The following is a 22,237-nucleotide window of genomic DNA, read 5'->3' on the forward strand; positions in this document are numbered from 1 at the left end:
AAAACCATAGGTGTGGTCCAGTGGCAGTTGGAGGGGAGAGTGGACCCAGACAGATCATTGTTTAAGATATTGAGGAGTATGTTGGGGATAGACACAGCCAGGAGAGAGAGAGCTGGTTCCAGGGGTAAGTGCTCTAATTTGGGTTATAATTCACATTATCAGTTTCCATATCTGTAAAATGCGAGCATTGGGTAATTCTTTTAAGCCTCCATAGCATTTACTTTTCTTTAAATAAGTAAATAAATAAATTTATTTATTTTTTGGCTGCGTTGGGTCTTCGTTTTTGTGCGCAGGCTTTCTCTAGTTGCGGTGAGCGGGGGCTACTTTTCATTGTGGTGGGCGGGCTTCTCATTGCGGTGGCTTCTCTTGTTGCGGAGCAGGGGCTCTAGGCGCGTGGGCTTCAGTAGTTGTGGCGCATGGGCTTAGTTGCTCCGCGGCATGTGGGATCTTCCCCGACCAGGGCTCGAACCCGTGTCTCCTGCATTGGCAGGCGGATTCTTAACCACTGCGCCACCAGGGAAGTCCCTATAGCATTTACTTCTATGTAGCCTGGGGCAGTGTCATTTTACACCTCGTGTCATATTTCACATATGGTAACATGATCCCCCAACAGACTGTAGACTCTCTGAGAAGTACATGGTTCTCTTGCCTTTGTGCCTGCCCAAACCCAGCAGTTAGAATGATGCCTTGGGGAAGGCAGGTACTCACTAAAGATTTGTTGCCTTGAATTGAATGGAACTAGATGATACCTAAGGCACCTTTCTCTAGTCTCCTACGACGCTGTCTTTAAAGCGGGAGGGACTCAGAATGGCTGAATGACTTCTAGTTGAGTAACTGCCATATTGCCAAGTCAGCAGGCAGAGTTTGGAAGTCTGGGGAAGAAGTTGCTGTAGCTAATAAATTACCCCACGAGACACCTAGCAAGGCCAGCTGATTGCAGGTTTAGCAATGCACAGGTGAGCACTCAATCTTTAAAACTCAGCAGGCAAGAAGGGGCAAGATGAAGGGAGGGAAGAGAAATACAGAGGGGTGAAGAAACCCTTCAAAAGTGGGGAGCACCTAGACTTTGGGCATGTCAAATGCTGGGTGTTGAACCCCAGGTTGATGAGATATTTCCTGCTGATGGCGAGAATATTCTGGTTCTGTTTGCAGATATAGAACCTCCTAGAATCAAGTGCCCAAGTGTGAAGGAACGCATTGCGGAACCCAATAAATTGACAGTCCGGGTGTCCTGGGAGACCCCTGAGGGAAGAGACACAGCAGATGGCATTCTCACTGAGTAAGTGCAACTTGGCAGCTGGAATGATGCTGCCTCTTTTATGTGAGACATTCACTACCCAGAGTCAGGAAGTGTATCTATGCTGGTCAATTAATGCTTTCAGACTCAGTACAGCACTCTTTCAACCATTCCTCATTCATTTCTTTATTTTTCTTCACCGTCCGACATACTATATTTTTCACTTTCGTATTTGTTTATTGCCTGTCTCCACTACAGTGTGTTCGCTGCCATATCCCTAATGCCCATAGTTGGTACTCAGTAAATATCTGTTAAAGGAAAGAAAGGAAGTAAGACGACGGGGTGGTGGGAAGAAGGGAGGAGAAGAGACGGAAGGAGGAAGAGGAAGCCAACTGGTAAATTCAGGGATAGACTCACCCCCATTGCCTGCCAGGGGCCCCTCCCCAGACCTTCCTAAGCCACCACCTCGCTGGGAACCTCTGTGTCTCCCAGGTGGAGCCCGATGTTGCCGCCCTTGTGCTCTGTGAGTCTATCCCTTGTGTTTTGGCACCTGCTTCTTTCAAAACATTTGATTTTTATTTTTTAAAACTTGCAACCACATTAAACACTTAAAGAAGCAGCTTTAAAAAAAAAAAAAAGAGATGGGGGCTTCCCTGGTGGCGCAGTGGTTGAGAGTCCACCTGCCGATGCAGGGGACGCGGGTTCGTGTCCCGGTCCGGGAGGATCCCACATGCCGCGGAGCGGCTGGGTCCGTGAGCCATGGCCGCTGAGCCTGCGCGTCCGGAGCGTGTGCTCTGCAACGGGAGAGGCCACAACAGTGAGAGGCCCGCGTACCGCAAAAAAAAAAAAAGAAAGAAAGTAAAAAGAGACGGGGTCTTCTGCCTTCTTCCTTTCCCCCATTCTCCAGGACCAACTGCATGAGTAGTTTGAAATACATCCCAAATGTTTTTAAAAATGGGTGGTTCCCTTCGGTGAAGTTCAGCCACATGTTGTTCTAATCTAGCATATGGGCCTGTGCCCCTGCGGCTATTTGCTGGGCCCCCACCTTCCCTGAAGGCCACTACTTCATGTCAGCACGTTCACATCCATGCCTTCAAGTTCACCGTCCTGCTAGACCTCCTTACCGAGTTTCCATCTGTGGGCAAAGAATACCTCTGACTTACCCCCTGGTGAGCCATACAGCAGGGAAAGACTTTCTAGAATCCTGTCAACCCAGGCTGGGCAAGAGGAAATGTTTTAAAGCAGTTATTAGTCATAATAGAACATCTTCTACTAGCAAGAGCCTGAGTCTCTCACCCGTAGCAGGACATTTTGTTCCTGCAGCCTGATAATGATCTCCCTGTGCACCATCTAGCTTAGATCATAATTGTTATGTTTCCCCTTGTAACTCCTCAAAGATAAACTTTGAGTATTAAGAAAAGTATTTATTTGTTGTTGTATACACATGTCACAAACCCCTAAGGAGAAACTTTAGGCAATTGGGATGAAAAAATAAATCACAGTTGATAAAATCAGGGATTGGGTTTTAACTATCGTTGAATCTTTTGGGACCCAGCACAATGCCTGGCTAACCCCTAGTCCATAATAGGTTCTTACATTTTTTTCACAACTGTGATTGCTATTGAAATCTGGTATAATAAACACACAATATCAGGTCATCAGATGACTCTATCAAACAAGGATATTCACCTTGGCATGTCTGTGGGTAACCTGTGTGTTATGGTTAGAAATGTGACTTTTTTTTTTTTTTTGCGGTACGCGGGCCTCTCACTGTTGTGGCCTCTCCCGTCGTGGAGCACAGGTCCGGCTGCGCAGGCTCAGCGGCCATGGCTCACGGGCCCAGCCGCTCCGCGGCATGTGGGATCTTCCTGGACCGGGGCACGAACCCGTGTCTCCTGCATCAGCAGGCGGACTCTCAACCACTGCACCACCAGGGAAGCCCAGAAATGTGACATTTTGAAGGCGCGTCTTAGTAGCCCCGACGCCTCTGTTCAGAGCAGCTGTCGGCTTCCTGAGCTCTACAGCTCAGAGCCGGCGGAGGCGTGGAGCAGGACGCTTCCTTGGGCAGAACGAGGGGTTCAGAGAAGGCCGTCTTGTCCCCTTTTCAGCTCTTGCTTGGCCTCCTTGCTTCTCTGACATTTCTCTTCCCCATGTGTTTTGGAAGCTCCTGTTATATAGTCCCCTTCTAGGAGGGAAGGTTCTAGTGTCAGGCACTGAGACAAGTGCTTCCTATGAGCTCCCTTAGTTACTCCTTATGACTGTTATTTGCATGTCAGATGAAAGAGTGTCTCCAAGAGGTGAGCAGCCACTCACATTGGAAGTCTGATTCCTTTCAGGTTTATCTGCTTTTAAATTGTGCTTCTTGAGGACCTTAAAGCATCTAAGGTTCAAAGTGACACGTCTCTAATGGTGGGATTTCTGGAACTTTCCTAACACCCCTCACTTCACCCTTTTACAAGTAAACAGCTACCTTGTCCACCTATGTGGAAGGTTCTCCTCAATGGTGACAGTGATAATTTCACATGCCTGTTATTAGCCAATATTCTCATTATTTCTAAGAAGTATAGAGAGAAGGGAAATTATCTATTGAAAAACAAACAAAACCTGGCATTTGATCATGTTGTACCTACTGCTGTTCTTATCAGACAACCAAGAAGAAAGATGCAGGAGTCACCCATGCTGTGTGACCTTGGGCAAGTTCCTTGATCTTTTGGTGCCTCAATTTCCTCATCTGTGAAATGGGGATAATAATGCCTACCTCATGGGGTTCTTGTGAGGATTAAATAAACTAATATATGTAAAATGCCTAGAACCATGCCTGACATGTATAAGGTTTATGTACGTGCAAAGAACAATAATAACTTATTATTAATAATAATAAGTTATTATTATTATTAGGATCACCAAGGAATCACAGTGAACTTGCCTTTTGCTCAGGAAAGGTCTCCACCCAGATAGAAAAAGCAGAGAAAGTTCTAGCGCCCCCTGCAGGCCCAAATTGCCAATGAGTGCTCGGACTTCCCTCTCAAATGATTTTCCTCACAGAAAATTCCTTCATTCTCCCAACAGGGAGGCAATGCAGGTCCCCCTTGGAACAAAGGAAGGAAGAGTTGGGCCCTGGGTTCTGAGCATCCCCCATCCTCTGTTCTACATTCCAACGAGAAAAATAAATCTGAACTTCCCAGGAGTTGGGGACTTCCATTTTTCTGGTCTCAAACCGCTCTTCCAAAACAGAGTAAAGCTCAGGAAATTCTATTCTTTGAGAATTCAAGTAGTAAAACTGGTCCAATGGCTGTCCCTTGGAGTCTCTGTATCTTGGGCAGAATGGGTACTCAACAAATGCCCGTGATGCCCCTCTTTGATCATTACGCCCATCATGGCCCAGTTGTTGTTAGGCCTACAATGATCATCTTTGGTGTTTCTGATTTTTTTTCCCCCTTTAAGTGTTATTCTAAAAGGCCTACCCCCAGGCTCACATTTTCCAGAAGGAGACCACAAGATCCAATACACAGTGTATGACAGAGCTGAGAACAAGGGCATTTGCAAATTTCGAGTTAAAGTAAGAGGTAAGATGACTGGTTCTTGGCTTTTTTCTCTCTTTATAAGAACAAAGGGAAACAGAGCCTTAAGCAAGAACCCTCTGTGAGTGGCCACTGCCAGAGGGAGACTTGCCAGGTCTGGATTAGCCTCTGATCATGAGGCTAGGGGAAGGGTGCCATCTTAATGCCTGAATTTCACAATTCCGATCCGGATGAGGTCCAGTGCTGGCAGATTGAAGGAGTCCGAGAGAGCAGTAAGTTTGTCTCACGTAAGCCCACAGCTGGCTGTCCCAGAAGAGTATTATTCAATAACTTTTCCACCCCTGGGCTTCGGTGGCCAGCTAAAGCCTGTAAGTCCTTCTACTGATATGAAGGAGGTTAGGAGAACCCCCCGCCCCAGCTGGGGTCACCAGGAGACCATGTTCTTGGTGCTCTAGAACTCTTGGTCTACCTGAAAAAAAAGGTTTATTTTATGCCTCAGTGGGCAGTTACTTAACTAACCATCCTTCCTCCTTATTCTTCTGAGTTCAACCTCCTCATCTAGAACACAGGGGGCTAAATCAGTGCATCTCAGTGGTCTTGTTAGTATGAGCAATGACCATCCCAAGGCCCACCCACTGGCCAGAGAGCTATGCCTGCCCCCTCACTCGTTTTCTGGTGCTTCTGAACCCTCCCCTTCCCTGGTTACTTTGTGGCGGGGAGCTCAGCACTGAGCCCCCTCTGGGCTTGTGTCCCACACAGTCAGACGCTGCGGCAAACTCAACGCCCCGGAGAATGGCTACATGAAGTGCTCCAGCGACGGCGATAATTACGGGGCCACCTGTGAATTCTCCTGCATCGGAGGCTACGAGCTCCAGGGGAGCCCTGCCCGAGTGTGTCAGTCCAACCTGGCCTGGTCTGGCACAGAGCCCACCTGTGCAGGTACGAGGGCAGCCCTCTCTCCAGCCAGCAGCAGACCCTGAAGACCCTTTGGCCCAGATTTCCAGTACAGGGAGGAGGGAGGGCTTCGTTCTGTATACCGTGAAAGGTTCGGTGCCAGCCCTCTTCATCGGATGGGTGAAAACAGTCCTCGAATCCCCGGGCAGCCCACCTCACCTGCCCTCCTCCTGTGCCTCTGCCTATCTTCTGATTTCTCTCTCATGTCTGCTGCACACAGACAATAGAATGCCTGCTTTGCAGCACTGGCTGGAAGGTCCCGCAGACCTTGGGCATTTGGAATCTTTCCTCCTAATGTCAAATGAGGAGGATAATACTTTGCCCACTCCTGGAGTGGTTGTAAGTATTAAATGAGGTCATCTGTTCAACAGTGGAATTGAGCGGGGCCTGGCACAGGGTAAACTCTCAATACCTGTCAGCTGAGAAACACAGCTGAGGAACACAAATTGGGCTGGGTAGTGATTATAGTGTGAAATTTGGGCTGGCCAGAAAATTCCAGACATGTCTTTTATTTCTATACTTCACTGTTTTCTCGTTTCCTGGTACTTTCTCATCTTTGTGCTTTCCCTTTAATCCCAGCCATTCAGAGTTAGCTGAGAGACAGAGACAGAGAGACACAGACACATACGTTGTCAGCTAAATGCCTGAGGCTCTTCAATTTCATACATCAAAGTACAAAGAACATCCCTCTTTCCTTCCCTGTCTCATTTCCTGAGGCAGGAGAGGAATGCCCACCCCCCAGGCCTAGCAAAAATACCCACATCCTCATCCCCAGAACCTGTGAATATATTACGTTAGGTAGCAGAAGGCACTTTGAAGATGTAATTAAGTTAAGGATTTTGAGATGGGGAGAAGAGCGTGGATTATCCAGGTGGGCTCAATGGAATCACAAGCGTCCTTATAAGAGGGAGGCAGGCGTGCTCTCAGCGTCAGAGAAAACGATGAGGGAAGCAGAGGTCAGAGAGGAGAGAGGCTGGAAGATGCTATGCTGCTGGCTTTGAAGGTGGGGGAAAGGCTACGAGCCAACAACCTTGCCTTTACCCCAGTGAAACCCGTCCCAAACTTCGGACCGCCAGGATTGTAAGAGAATGTGTGTTTGTTAAGCCACGGGGTTTGTGGTGGCCAGTGATAGCAGCGAGAGGAAACTAACACACTTCCCCCCTCCCCAACCCAGTGCTCCTTGGGACCACCTCCCGAATAAACTAATATTTCTAGTTGAATCTTTATCTCAGGGTTTACTTCTTACACATATGGTTCTGTGTCTCATCACAGGCTGTGTTGAGCCAGAACCAGTAGAGAGTTTCTGACCTGTCTGGCCATTTCTGATTACAGCCATGAACGTCAATGTCGGCGTCAGAACAGCCGCTGCGCTTCTGGATCAGTTTTATGAGAAAAGAAGACTGCTCATTGTGTCCACGCCCACAGCCCGAAACCTCCTCTACCGGCTGCAGCTGGGGGTGCTGCAGGTGAGTCCTTGCAGCAGGGCCAAGGCGGGAGGGAGACCTCTGAACAGGAAGGGCCCAGTCATTTCATTAAAAGCGAAGGCCAGATTCAGTGCCTAATCCATTTCCCGTGAGCTTCAGGAACCAGCACTTCAGAACTCCCCCCATTCATTTCTGGCTCTGGGGCATAACCTAATTAACATTGACTCCCCAGAGCTAACCCAATCGTTTTCCAACTAATGAGGTTTGGTCCTCTTCACTAATAAGCCTAATTGACATGCTGTCCAGGTTCAGCCAAAGAACAAATTGTCTTTGCTGAACCCGTCCAGGATATGCCTGCGAGGGAGGCGATCAAGCAGTTGTTGGCCCTAAAGGCTGGCTCAAGGGATGAGAGGGGTCTAGGAGCCCTCAGGCCCCACATCCTGCTGCAGGGAGCTTCCCCAGCTCTCACAGAGCTCCTCAGAGAGGGATAACCATCCTTTAGAGAAGCGGTTCTCCAAGTGTGCTCTGTGGACCAGCAGCGTCAGTATGACCTGGGAGCTTGTTAGAAATGCAAATTCTCGATCCCCATCCCAGACGTGCTGGATCAGAAACTACATTTTAACAAGACCTTCAGGTGATTCCTAAGAACTTCAAAGTTTGATGGGGGGCGCTTTGCTAGGGAATGTGCCCTTTTTAGCTGTGTAAGTTTTGTAGCTACAGAATGAGGCAACCAGTGTCTTTTAGGGAAAAAACCAAACAAGCTAGAAACTGAAAGGATTGAATTAGAACTTGTTTGATTTCTGTCCTGAAGCGTGTTGTCAATAAGAGTGGCCAGTCTGATTGAATGCTAAAGAGGTAGGATGTTATGCTGGGTCATGGACACGGTGCTGCACATTTTGGGAGGAATGTTTCATTCATGTATTACAGTGAATAGAACTAGGTTTTTAGAACAATCTTCGTTTAATCAAAGGCTACAATTTAACTTCTCATTTCAGCATGAAGACAATGAATAATGATAAAACTTTGTTTATTCTCCCCATGTACTTGGACTTCCCATGAACTCTGAAGAGCCATATAAAACATTTTGGGCTCCTTTGATAGGAACCCAATTCATCTCGTCTTTAGCCCCAATCCCTGCCACCTGACCTCCACCTTGTGTCGCCTCATCCCAGCTAGGGAGTTGCTCTTTGGTTAGCACAAGCCCGCACCACTCCGTTGTGTGGGAAATTGGCCTTGCAGGCTCTATTTCACAACCATACGTTTCCTGACCTTTTCTTTGCCTCTCTTTTTTTTTTCTTTTGGCTGCATTGGAAATTCGTTGCTGCATGCGGGCTTTTCTCTAGTTGTGGTGAGCAGGGGCTACTCTTTGTTGCAGTGCGCGGGCTTCTCATTGTGGTAGCTTCTCTTCTTGCGGAACACAGGCTTTAGGCACGCAGGCTTCAGTAGTTGCAGCATGCAGGCTCAGTAGTTGCGGCACGCGGGCCCTAGAGCATGTGGGCTTCAGTAGTTGCAGTGCGTGGGCTCAGTAGTTGTGGTGCGTGGGCTCTAGGGCACACGGGCTTCAGCAGTTGTGGCTCGAGGGCTCTAGAGCGCAGGCTTACTAGTTGTGGTGCACAGGCTTAGTTGCTCTGCGGCATGTGGGATCTTCCTGGCCCAGGGATCTAACCTGTGTCCCCTGCACTGGCAGGCGGATTCCCAACCACTCTGCCACCAGGGAAGTCCCCTGACCTCTTCTTAGTTCCATGGAAAAATGAAAAAGCCAGACAACTTGCTTTTCCTCTGTTTGGCAAACTATGGCTTTTGTAAGTAAAATTTTATTGAAGCACAGCCAAGGCTCATGCGTTTGTGCATTCTCTATGGCTGCTTTAGCACCACAAAGGCACCGCTGAGTAGTTAGGCCAGAGACCATCCAGCCCCATGAAACCTAAAACCTTTACTCTCTGGCCCTTGACAGAAAATGTTGGCTGACCCCTGCCCTAGTCTATCCTATTCCTTCAGGTACTTGCTAAATTACTAATCAACTAGTTGGATAAGATATTTGCTATCAAGGTGTTTATATGTGACCCCCCCAACATACTTACATTGGCATTTTAAGCAGAGCCTTCAAGGAAAGGTTTGATTGGCTTCTGTGATTCAGTTAGAATAATAAAAATGTATATTTCTACCTTTTCTAACTTGTCTACCAATTCTGTCACCCCAGAGAGATTTCAGTGGAACTGTAATAAAAACTTGGTGTTCTAATAATTCAGCAGTTTAAATTTTCTTTTCCCGTTTAGTCATATTCATCTTAAATTACTTTTTTGTTCCCTTACTGCCATTGGCATTCCCGATGAGATTTTCTGGCACATGGTTGAGTGGGTCGCGTTCCCGAGGCTCTTGCCAAGGGCCAGCTCTGGGGGCTGGAACATTTTTTTTTTTTGCGGTACGCGGGCCTCTCACTGCTGTGGCCTCTCCCGTTGCGGAGCACAGGCTCCGGACGCGCAGGTTCAGCGGCCATGGCTCACGGGCGCAGGCACTCCGCGGCGTGGTGGGATCTTCCCGGACCGGGGCACGAACCCGTGTCCCCTGCATCGGCAGGCGGACTCTCAACCACTGCACCACCAGGGAAGCCCCATTTTCTTTTTTTTAAAATTGAGGTATGATGGACATATAACATTAGTTTCAGGTGTACAACATAACGATTCAATACTTGTATATATTGCAAAACGATCACCACAGTAGTCCATTTAACACCCATCACCATACCTAGTGGTGAAAATTTTTTTTCTCATGATGAGAACTTTCAGGATCCACTCCCCTAGCTACTTTCAAATATACAGTACAGTATTATTAACTGTATCACCAAGTATCACCAAGCTGTATATTGCGTCCCCATAATTTTTTCATTTTATCACTGTAAATTGTACCTTTTGACCCTCTTCACCCATTTTTGCCCAACCCCCAGCCCCCACCTCAGGAAAACACCAATCTGTTTTCTATATCCATGAGCTCAGTGTTTTTCTTTTTTTATTTTAAGATTCTACACATAGGAGAGATCATATGATATTTACCTTTTCCTCTTTTACTTCACTTAACATAATGCCCTCAAGGTCCATCCATGTTGCAGATGGCAAGATTTCACTCTTCTGTGGCTAAATAATGTTCCATTCTACCTATCACATGTTCCTCATCCATTCATCCATCAGTGGACATTGAGGTTGTTTGCATAGCTTGGCTATTGTAAATAATGCTGCAGAGAACATGGGGATGCTTATATCTTTTCAAGTTAGTGTTTTTCTTTGGATAAATACCCAGCAGTGGAATTGCTGGATCATATGGTAGTTGTATTTTTAATTTTCTGAGCACCCTCCATACTGTTCTCCATAGTGTCTGCACCAATTTACATTCCCACCAACAGCACACGAGCTCCATCCATGTAGAGCAGCAGTGCTGACTGTTATGTGTCTTTTTGACGATGGCCATCCTAATAGCCATGAGGTGATACCTCATGATTTTCATTTGCATTTTTCTAATGACTAGTGATATTGAGCATCTTTTCATGTATCTGTTGGCCTTTCATATATCTTCTTTGGAGAAATGTCTATTAAGGTCTTTTGCCCATTTTTAAATTAGAGTATGTATTTATTTGCTATTGAGTTGTATGAGTTCTTTAGATACTTTGGATATTAACCCCTTATCAGATACATGGTTTGCAGTTTTTTTCCCCCATTTTGTAGGTTGTCTTTTCACGTGTTGATAGTTTCTTTTACTGTGCAGAAGCTTCTTAGTTTGATGTAATCCCACTTGTTTGTTTACTTCATTTTGTTGCTAGTGCTTAAGGTGTCATATCCAAAAATCATTGCCAAGACCTATATCAAGGAGCTCGTTTTCCTGTTTTGTCATCTAGGAATTTCATGGTTTCACATCTTACATTTAAGTCTCTAATCCACTTCAAGTTCCTTTTTATAAGTAGTATAAGATAGGGGCTTTTTTTCATTTTTTTTACATGTGAATATCCAGTTTTTTCAGCACCAATTATTAAAGAGACTGTCTTTTCTCCATTGAATATTCCTGGCTCTTTTGTCAAATATTAGTTGACTGTGTATGCTTGGGTTTATTTCTTGGCTCTCAATTCTGTTCCATTTGATTTTTTTTGTTGTTTTTAGGCCAGTACCATACTGTTTGAATTACCATAGCTTTATAGTATAGCTTGAAATTAGGAAGTGTGAGGCCTTCTGCTTTGTTCTATTCTCTAAGGATGGCTAGGTTATTTAGGGGTCTTTTGTGGTTCTCTACAAACTTTAGGATTGTTCTTTTTTTCCCTACTTATGTAAAAATGCCATTAGAATCTTTTGGCTTTTCACCACTGAGTATGATGTAAACTGTGGGAGATACCTTCTTTCTCTACCAGAGTTTTTCTTAGTCATGAACAGAAGTTGTATTTTGTCAAATGCTTTTTCTCCATATATTGAGATGATTTTTTTCATTCTGTTAATCTGATGTATCACATTGATTTGTGTATGTTGAGCCGTCGTTGCATCCTAAGTATAATTCCACTTGGTCATGCTGAATTATCCTTTTAATATGCTGTTGAATTCAGTTTGCTAGTATTTTGAGAGTTTTTGCTTCTATATTAATCAGGGTTATGGATCTGTATTTTTCTGATAGTGTCCTTTTCTGACATTGGTGTCAAGGTAATGCTGACCTCATAAAATGAGTTTGGAAGTGTTTCCTCCTTTTCTATTTTTTTGGCAGAATTTGAGGATTAGTGTTAATTCTTCTTTAAATGTTTGGCAAATTTCACTAGTGAAGCTATCTGGTCCTGGGCTTTTCTTCACTGGGAGATTTTTGATTACTTATTTAATCACCTTACTAGTAACTGGTCTATTTAGACTTTCTATTCCTTCATGACTCACTCTTGATAGTTTGTATGTTTCTAAGAATTTTTCCACTTCTTCTAGGTTGTCCAGTTTACTGGTGTAGAGCTCTTCACAACAGCTTCTTACAAACTTTGTATTTCTGTTGTATCAGTTGTAATGTCTTCTTTGTCATGTATAATTTTGTTGATTTGAGTTCTTTTTTCCTTGGTTAGTCTAGCTAAAGGATTGTCAAATTTGTTTATCTTTTCAAAGAACCAACTCTTAGTTTGGTTAATGTTTTCTATTGTTTTTCTGTTCTCAATTTCATTTATTTCTTCTCTAATCATTATTTCCTTCCTCTTGCTAATAACTTTGGGCTCAGTTTCTTTTTCTAGCTCCTTAAGGCATAGTTAGGTTGCTTATTTGGGAAATTTCTTGCTTTTTAATGTTTTTATTGTTGTGCACTTCCCTCTTATAATTACTTTTGCTGCATCCCATAAGTTTTGGTATGTTGTTTCTCCACTTTTTGTCTCAAGATACTTTATTGCCCCTTTAATTTCTTTGATCCATATGTTATTCAGGAGAATGTTGTTTAATTTCCATGTATTCGTGAATTTCCAATTTCCTCTTGTTACTGATTTCTAGTTTCATACCAATGTGGTCAGAGAAGATACTTGGTATGATTTCAGTCTTCTTGAATTTTCTAAGACTTATTTTGTGACCTATGGTCTATCCTAGAAAATGTTTTGTGTGCACTTGAGAAGAATGTGTTTTCTGCTGATGTTGGATAGGATATTCTGTGATTATATTTGGTCTATAGTGTTGTTCAAATTTGCTCTTACCTTATTGATTTCTCTGTCTGGATGATCTATCCATCGTTGAAAGTAGGGTGTTAAAGTCCCCAACTATTACTGTATTGCTGTTTACTTCTCCTTTTATTTAGCTCTATTAGTTTTTGCTTCATGTATTGATATTTCAGTTTTCCAATGTTGGGCACATCAATAATTATAATCTTTATAACTTCATGATATATTGATCCCTTTATCATTATAAAATCACCTTCTTTGTCTCCTTTTACCGTTTTAAAAATTAAAGCCTATTTTGTCTGATTTAACTACTCCTGACTTTTTAGTTATTTGCTTAAAATATTTTTCCATCCATTTACTCTGCCTATGTGTGTCTTGAAGGCTAAAGTCATTCCTGTAGGCAGCATATCGTTGAATCTTTTTTAAAAAAATCCATTTAGCTATTCTGTTTCTCGTTTGGAGAACTGAATCTGTTTACATTTAAAGTAATTATTGGTAAGTAAGGACTTAGGCCATTTTGTTAATTGTTTTCTGGTTGTTTTCTAGATCCATTTTTCCTTCTTACCCTGCTTTCTTTTATTGTGTTTTGATGTTATGAGGTACTAGTATGCTTTGACTTTATCATATTCTTTGTAATTCAGATGTATCACTTGTTACCATGAGGCTTACATTCTAAAAAATCTTAAAATTAAAACACACTATTTTAAACTAATACCACCTTAACTTCAATAAAGTCTTAAGCTTTATACTTTAACTTCTCCTCCCTTCACATTTTAGGTTATTGATGTTACAATTTTTAATATTGTGTACCTAATAAATTACTGTAGTTTTAGTTATTTTTACCATTTTTTTTTACTAAGTTACCTTTTAAAAAATTTCTATTTTATATTGGAATAAAGTTGATTAAAAATGTTGTCCTAGTTTCAGGTGTACAGCAAAGTAATTCAGTTATACATGTTTCTATTCATTTTCAAATTCTTTTCCCATTTATGTTATTATGGAATATTGAGCAGAGTTTCCTGTGCTATACAGTAGGTCCTTGTTGGTTATCTACTTTAAATATATCAGTGTGTACCCGTCAATCCCAAACTTCTACTCTATCCCTCCCCCCTACTGTTCCTCCCTGGTAACCAAAAGTTCATTCTCTAAGTCTGTGAGTCTATATCTCTTTAGTAAATAAGTTCATTTGTATCATTTTTTTTAGATCCCGTATGTTAGCAATATCATATGATATGTCTTTCTCTGACTTACTTTACTTAGTATGATAATCTCCAGGTCCCTCCATGTTAGTGCAAATGGCATTCTTTCTTTCTTTTTAATGGCTGAGTAATATTCCATTGTATATATGTACCTCATCTTCTTAATCCATTCATCTGTCAATGGACATTTAGGTTCCTTCCATGTCTTGGCTATTGTAAACAGAGCTGCAATGAACATTGGGGTGCATGTATCCTTTTGAACCATGTTTTTCTCCAGTTATATGCCCAGGAGTGGGATTGCGGGATCATATGGTAGCTCTGTTTTTAGGGGTTTTTTGCCTTATAAATTTATTTATTTATTTATTTATTTATTTATTTATTTATTTATGGCTGTGTTGGGTCTTCGTTGCTGTGTGCAGGCTTTCTCTAGTTGTGGTGAGTGGGGGCTATTCTTTGTTGCGGTGCACGGGCTTCTCATTGTTGTGGCTTCTCTTGTTGCAGAGCACAGGCTCTGGGCATGAGGGCTTCAGCAGTTGTGGCACGTAGGCTCACTATTTGTGGCTCGCGGGCTCTAGAGTGCAGGCTCAGTAGTTGTGGTGCACAGGCTTAGTTGCTCCGCAGCATGTGGGATCTTCCTGGGCCAGGGCTCGAACCCATGTCCCCTGCATTGACAGGCAGATTCTTAACCACTGTGCCACCGGGGAAGCCCCTACTTTTAGTTTTCTAAGGAACCTCCATACTTTAAGTTCTCCATAGTGGCTGTACCAATTTTACATTCCCACCAACAGTGTAGGAGGGTTCCCTTTTCTCCACACCCTTTCCAGCATTTATTGTTTGTAAACTTTTTGATAATGGCTATTCTGACTGGTGTGAGGTGATATCTCATTGTAGTTTTGATTTGCATTTCTCTAATAGTTAGTGATGTTGAGCATCTTTTCATATGCTTCTTGGCCATCTGTATGTCTTCTTTGGGGAAATGTCTATTTAGGTCTGTCTTCTGCCCGTTTTTTGATTGGGTTGTTTGTTTGATATTGAGCCGCACGAACTGTTCATAAATTTTGGAGATTAATCCCTTGCAGGTTGCATTGCTTGCAAATGTTTTCTCCAGTTCTGTCGGTTGTCTTTTTGTTTATTGTTTCCTTTGCTGTGCAAAAGCTTTTGAATTTAATTAGGTTCCATTTGTTTATTTTTATTTCTATTACTGTGGGAGACAGATAGAAAAAAATATTGCTGCAATTTATGTCAAAGAGTGTTCTTCCTGTTTTCCTGTAAGAGTTTTATGGTATCTGGTCTTACATTTAGGTCTTTAGTCCTTTTTAATTTTATTTTTGTGTATGGTATTAGATAATGTTCTAATTTCATTTATTTTTACATGTACCTGTCCAGTTTTCCCAGCACCATTTATTGAACAGACTATCTTTTCTCCATTGTATACTCTTGCCTCCTTTGTCATAGACTAATTGACCATAGGTGCATGGGTTTATTTCTGGGCTTTCTATACTGTTCGATTTATCTGTATGTCTGTTTTTGTGCCAGTACCATACTATTTTGATGACTGTAGCCTTGTAGTATATAGTCTGAAATTAGGGAGCCTGATTCCTCCAGCTCCATTTTTCTTTCTCAAGATTGCTTTGGCCATTCAGGGTCTTTTGTGTCTCCACACAAATTTTAAGGTTTTTTTGGTTCTAATTCTGTGAAAAATGCCATTGGTAATTTGATAGGGATTGCACTGAATCTGTAGATTGCTTTCGTTAGTATAGTAAAAATTTTTTGAATTATTGCTTTCTTTCTTTATTTTTGGCTGCATTGGGCTTTCATTGCTGCCCGCGGGCTTTCTCTAGTTGCGGTGAGCTGAGGCTACTCTTCATTGCGGTGCACGGGCTTCTCATTGCGGTGGCTTCTCTTGTTGCAGAGCACAGGCTCTAGGCACGCGGGCTTCAGTAGTTGTGGCACACAAATCGAACCCGTTGTGGTTAGTTGCTCTGTGGCATGTGGGATCTTCCTGGACCAGGGCTCGAACCCATGTCCGCTGCACTGGCAGGTGGATTCTTAACCAGTGCGCCACCAGGGAAGCCCTAGTATAGTAATTTTGACAATATTATTTTTTCCAATCCAAGTACATGGTACCTCTTTCCAACTGTTTGTGTCATCTTTAATTTCTTCCATCAGCATCTTATAGTTTCCAGAGTACAGGTCTTCTGCCTCCTTAGGTAGGTTTATTCCTAGGTATTTTATCCTTCTTGATGTAATGATAAGTGGGATTGTTGCTTTAATTTCTCTTTCTGATATTTCATTGTTAGTGTATAGAAATGCAACAGACTTCTGTGCATTAATTTTGTATCCTGCAACTTTACTGAATTCATTGATGAGCTCTAGTAGTTTTCTGGTAGAATCTTTAGGATTCTCTCTCTCTATATATCATGTCATCTGCAAACAGTGACAGTCTTCTTTTCCAGTTTGGATTGTTTTTATTTTTCTTATTGCTGTGACTAGGACTTCCAAGTCTATTTTGGATAAAAGTGGCAAGAGTGTGGGCATCCTTGTCTTGTTCCTGATCTTAGAGGAAATGCTTTCAGCTTTTCATCGTTGAGTATGATGTTAGCTATAGGTTTGTCATATATGGCCTTTATTATGTTGAGGTAGGTTCCCTCTATGCCCACTTTCTGGAGAGTTTTTATCATAAATGGTGTTGAATTTTGTCAGAAGCTTTTCCTGCATTTATTGAGATGATCTTATGATTTTTAATTCTTCAAATTGTTGATGTGGTGTATCACACTGATTGATTTGCGGATATTGAAAAATCCTTGCATACCTGGGATAAATCCCACTTGATCATTGTGCATGATCCTTTTAATGTATTGTTGGATTTGGTTTGCTAGTATTTTATTGAGGATTTTTGTGTCTATGTTCATCAGTGATATTGGCCTGTTATTTTGTGTGTGTGTGTGTGTTATCTTTGTCTATTTTTGTCTAGTTTTGGTATCAGTGTGATGGTGGCCTCATAGAATGAGTTTGGGAGTGTTCCTACTTCTGCAGTTTTTGGGGAATAGTTTCAGAAGGATAGGTGTTAACTCTTCTCTAAATGTTTGATAAATTCATCTGTGAAACCAGCTGGTCCTACACTTTGGTTGTTGGGAGTTTTTAAATCACAGTTACAATTTCATTACTTGTGGTTGGTCTCTTCATATTTTCTGTTTCTTCCTGATTCAGTCTTGGGAGGTTGTACCTTTCTAAAAATTTGTCCATTTCTTCCAGGTTGTCCATTTTATTGGCATATAGTTGTTTGTAGTAGTCTCTTATGATCCTTTGTATTTCTGTGGGGTCCATTGTAACTTCTTTTTCATTTCTGATTGTATTGATTTGGGCCCTCTCCCTTTTTTACATGATGAGTCTGGCTAAAGGCTTATCAATTTTGTTTGTCTTTTCAAAGAACCAGTTTTTAGTTTCATTGAACTTTTCTTCATCTCTGTTTCATTTATTTCTGCTCTGATTTTTTCTTTCCTTCTGCTAACTTTGGGTTTTGTTTGTTCTTCTTTCTCTGTAGTGGCTTTAGGTGTAAGGTTAGGTTGTTTATTTGAGATGTTTCTTCTTTCCTGAGGTAAGATTGTATTGCTATAAACTTCCCTCTTAGAACTGCTTTTGCTGAGTCCTATAGGTTTTGGATCATTGTGCTTTCATGTGTTTCTAGGTGTTTTTTCATTTCCTCTTTGATTTCTTCAGCGATCCATTGGTTGTTTAGTAGCATATTGTTTAGCCTCCATGTGTTTGTTTTTTTATAGTATTTCCTCACATTGTGGTTAGAAAATATGCTTGTTGTCAGTTGTTGTCAGTACGTTGTCAATTTTCTTTAAATTTACCGAGGCTTGCTTTGTGGCCCAGCATGCGATCAATCCTGGAGATTGTTCCATGTGCACTTGAGAAGAACATGGATTCTGCTGCTTTTGTATGGAATGCTCTATAAATATCAATAAAGTCCATCTGGTCTAATATGTCATTTAAGGCCTGTGTACCTTATTGATTTTCTGTCTGGATGATCTGTCCATTGGTGAAAATGGTATGTTAAAGTCCCCCATGATTATTGTTACTGTCAATTTCTCCTTTTATGACTGTTAGTATTTGCCTTATATATGAGGTGCTCCTATGTTGGGTGCATATATATTTATAATTCTTGTATCTTTTTCTTGGATTGATCCCTTGATCATTATGTAGTGTCCTTCTTTGTCTCTTGTAACAGTCTTTATTTTAAAGTGTATTTTGTCTGATATGAGTATTGCTACTCCAGCTTTCTTTTGATTTGCATTTGCATGGAATACCTTTTTCCATCCTCTCACTTTCAGTCTGTATGTGTCCCTAGATCTGAAGGGGGTCTCTTGTAGACAGCATATATGCGGGTCTTGGTTTTGGATCCATTCAACTAGTCTGTCTTTTGGTTGGAGCATTTAATATCTTTATGTGTAAGGTAATTATTGATATGTATGTTCCTTATTGCCATTTTCTTAATTGTTTTGGATTTGTTTTTGTGGGTCTTTTTTCTTCTCTTCTTTTGTTCTATTCTCTTGTGATCTGTAGATTTTCAGTTTGTGGTTCCCATGAAGTTTTGATACAGCAGTCTATATATAAACAAGGTTGTTTTAAGTTGCTCCTCTTAATTTCAAATGCATTTCCAGTATCCTGCATTTGTGCTCTCCTCTTCTCACAATTGCTGGTTTTGATATATTTGTGTGTATGATTTCCTACCTTTACTGTATGCTTGCCTTTACCAGTGAGCTTTTCCATTTGTAATTTTCTTGTTTCTAATTGTGGCCTTTTCTTTTCTGCCTAGAGAAGTTCCTTTAGCATTTGTTGCAAACCTGGTCTGGTGGTGCTGAATTCTCGTAGCTTTTGCTTGTTTGTAAAGCTTTTGATTTCTCCAAATCTGAATGAGATCCATGCTGGGTAGAGTAATCTTGGTTGTAGGTTCTTCCCTTTCAGCACTTTAAATATATCATGCCACTCCCTTCTGGCCTGCAGAGTTTCTGTTGAAAAATCAGCTGATAACCTTATGGGGATTCCCTTGTATGTTATTTGTTGCTCTTCCCTTGTTGCTTTTAATGTTCTTTCTTTGTCTTTACTTTTTGTCAATTTGATTACTGTGTGTCTTGGCGTGTTCCTCCTTGCGTTTATCCTGCCTGGGACTCTCTTCACTTCCTGGACTTGGGTGACTGTTTCCTTTCCCATGTTAGGGAAGTTTTCAGCTATTATCTCCTTTCTTTCTTTTTTTTAAGAAGATGTTGGGGGTAGGAGTTTATTAATTAATTAATTTATTTTTGCTGTGTTGGGTCTTCGTTTCTGTGTGAGGGCTTTCTCTAGTTGTGGCAAGCGGGGGCCGCTCTTCATCGTGGTGCACAGGCCTCACTATCACGGCCTCTCGTTGCGGAGCACAGGCTCCAGACGCACAGGCTCAGTAGTTGTGGCTCACGGGTCTAGTTGCTCCGCGGCATGTGGGATCCTCCCAGACCAGGGCTTGAACCTGTGTCCCCTGCATTAGCAGGCAGATTCTCAACCACTGCACCACCAGGGAAGCCCCAGCTGTTATCTCTTTAAATATTTTTCTCAGGTCCTTTCTCTCTCTCTTCTCCTTCTGGGACTTCAATAATGCGAATGTTGGAGCGTTTAATGTTTGGCCTGAGGTGTCCCAGCACTGGAGCCTACAGCCTGTTGTGTGGGGCCAGGTCTTGATGAGAAAATGGCGTCCTCCATGAGGGCTCACGCCAATGAGTACATCCCAGAACTACTGCTACCAGTGTCTTTGTCCTCGCAGTGAGCCACAGCCGCCCCCTCCCGCCCCCACCTCTGCAGGAGACCCTGCAATACTAGCAGGTACATCTGGCCCAGTCTTTTATGAGGTCACTGCTTTTTCCCCTGTGTCCTGGTGAGCACGAGACCTCATGTGTGCCCTCCAAGAGTGGAGTTTCTGTTTCCCCCAGTCCTGTGGAATCCCTGTGATCAAACCCCACTGGCCTTCAAATCTAGATTCTCTGGGGGCTCCTCCTCCCATTGTCAGACCCCCCAGCTGGGGAGCCTGATGTGGGACTCAGAACTTTCACTCCTGTGGGAGAACTTCTGTTGTATAATTATTTTCCAGTTTGTGGTTCACCCATCCAGTGGGTATAGGATTTCATTGTGCCCCTCCTACCATCTTGTGGCTTTTTCTTTGTCTTTGGATGTAGGGTATCTTTTTGGGTAGGTTCCAGTGTTTTGTTTTTTTTTTAATTTATTTTTGCTGCGTTTGGTCTTCGTTGCTGCGTGTGGGCTTTCTCTAGTTGCAGGCAGGGGTTACTCTTCCCTGCGGTGCCCAGGCTTCTCATTGCAGTGGCTTCTCGTTGTGGAGCACAGGCTTTAGTAGTTGCGGCATGTGGGCTCAGTAGTTGTAGCTCATGCGCTCTAGAGCACAGGCTCAGTAGTTGTGGCACACGGTCTTAGTTGCTCTGTGGCATGTGGGATCTTCCCAGACCAGGGCTTGAACCCGTCCCCTGCATTGGCAGGCAGATTCTTAACCACTGCGCCACCAGCGAAGTCCCTCCAGCATATTTTTTGTTGATGGTTGCTCAGTAGTTAGTTGAGATTTTGGTGTTTTTGTAAGAAGGGGTGAGCTCATGTTCCCCTACTCTGCCATCTTGTCTCCATTGACCATGTTTGCTTTGTAACTTTTAAACTAGAGCTGTAAGTGAATTACATACCACTATTACCATATTACAGAATCCAAGTTTGACTATATTTTCCACAGCAGTGAGTTTTACACTGCCTTACGTTTTTATGATGTTAATTGTCATCCTTTTATATTTAGCCCTCAGTATCTGCAGGGAACTGGTTGCAAGGCTTGCTGGGGACACCAAAATCTGTGGATGCTCAGGTCCCATTGTCAGCCCTCTGTATCTGTGGGTTCCACATCCAAGGATCCTGCAGTTGTACACATAGTATGTGGTCCACGGTTGGTTGAATTTGTGGATGCAGAGCCCGTGGATATGGAGGGCTGACTGTACTTCCACTCCAAGAACTTCCTATAACGTTTCTCTTAAAGCATGTCTAGTGATGATGAATTTTCTCAGCTTTTGTTATTTAGAGAAAGTATTTATCCCTCCTTTATTTCTGAAGGGGAGCTTCACTGGGTGTAGAATTTCTTGGTTGACAGTTTTCCCCCCAATATTTTTTTTTAAGATTTTTTTTCATGTGCACCATTTTTAAAGTCTTTATTGAATTTGTTACAATATTGCTTCTGTTTTATGTTTTGGTTTTATGGCTGTGAGGTATGCGGAATCTTAGCTCCCCAACCAGGGATCGAACCCACACCCCCTGCATTGGAAGGCAAAGTCTTAACCACTGGACTGCCAGGGAAGTCCCCCTCCCCACCCCCCGAGTATTCTGAATATGTCCTACCATTCTCCTCTAGTCTGAAAAATTTCCATTACGAAATCCTCTCATAGTCTTATGGTGGTTTCCTTGTATGTAACTTCTCTCTTTTCTCTTGCTGCTTTTAAAATTCTTTGACTTTGACTTTTGAAAATTTAATTACAATACGTCCTGGTGTAGCCCTATTTGGGTTCAACCTATTTGGGATCCTTTGGGCCTTTTAGATCTGGATATCTAGTTCTCTCCCCAGTTTTGGGAAGTTTTCAGCCATTATTGACTTGAATACACTTTTTGTCCCTTTTCTCCTTCTGGAATTCCAAAAATTCGAATATTTTTCTTTGTGTACCATAAGTCCCTTAGGCTCCCTTCCATCTTTTTTCATTATTTTTCCTTTTTGTTCCTCTGACTGGATAATTTCAAATGGCCTGTTTTCCAGGATTTGATTCTTCTGCATGGTTGAGTCTGCTTTTGAAGCTCTCTCTCTTTTTCTTCTTAATTTATTTCAGGCTGCATTGGGTCTTTGTTGCTGTGCGCAGACTTTCTCTAGCTGTGGCGAGTGGGGGCTACTCTTCGATGTGGTGCGAGGGCTTCTCATCGCAGTGGCTTCTCTTTGTTGGGGAGCACGGGCTGTAGGTGCGCGGGCTTCAATAGTTGTGGCACACGGGCTTCAGTAGTTGTGGCTCGCGGGCTCTAGGGCACAGGCTCAGTAGTTGTGGCTCATGGGCTTAGTTGCTCCACGGCATGTGGGATCTTCCTGGACCAGGGCTCGAACCTATGTCCCCTGCATTGGCAGGCAGATTCTCAACCACTGCACCACCAGGGAAGTCTGAAGCTCTCTATTGAATTCTTTGGTTCAGTTATTCTATTCT

The 22,237-nt window shown here is 42.7% G+C and overlaps 1 protein-coding gene across 1 annotated transcript in view; it reads left to right on the forward strand.

Moving 5' to 3' along the window:
* SRPX (sushi repeat containing protein X-linked) overlaps positions 1–22,237 on the forward strand; it is a 99,994-nt gene that overhangs the window by 62,879 nt on the left and 14,878 nt on the right. The window contains exons 5-8 of the mRNA XM_022565608.2: positions 1,153–1,279; positions 4,682–4,803; positions 5,518–5,697; positions 7,045–7,178. Of these exons, the coding sequence (XP_022421316.1) occupies positions 1,153–1,279; positions 4,682–4,803; positions 5,518–5,697; positions 7,045–7,178 (563 nt within the window). The remainder of the gene's footprint in view (positions 1–1,152; positions 1,280–4,681; positions 4,804–5,517; positions 5,698–7,044; positions 7,179–22,237) is intronic.

Source organism: Delphinapterus leucas, chromosome X (genome assembly GCF_059928025.1).
Source record: "Delphinapterus leucas isolate spDelLeu-1000000601 "Yukka" chromosome X, BTC_Dleu_Yukka2, whole genome shotgun sequence".
Lineage (NCBI taxonomy): Eukaryota > Metazoa > Chordata > Mammalia > Artiodactyla > Monodontidae > Delphinapterus > Delphinapterus leucas.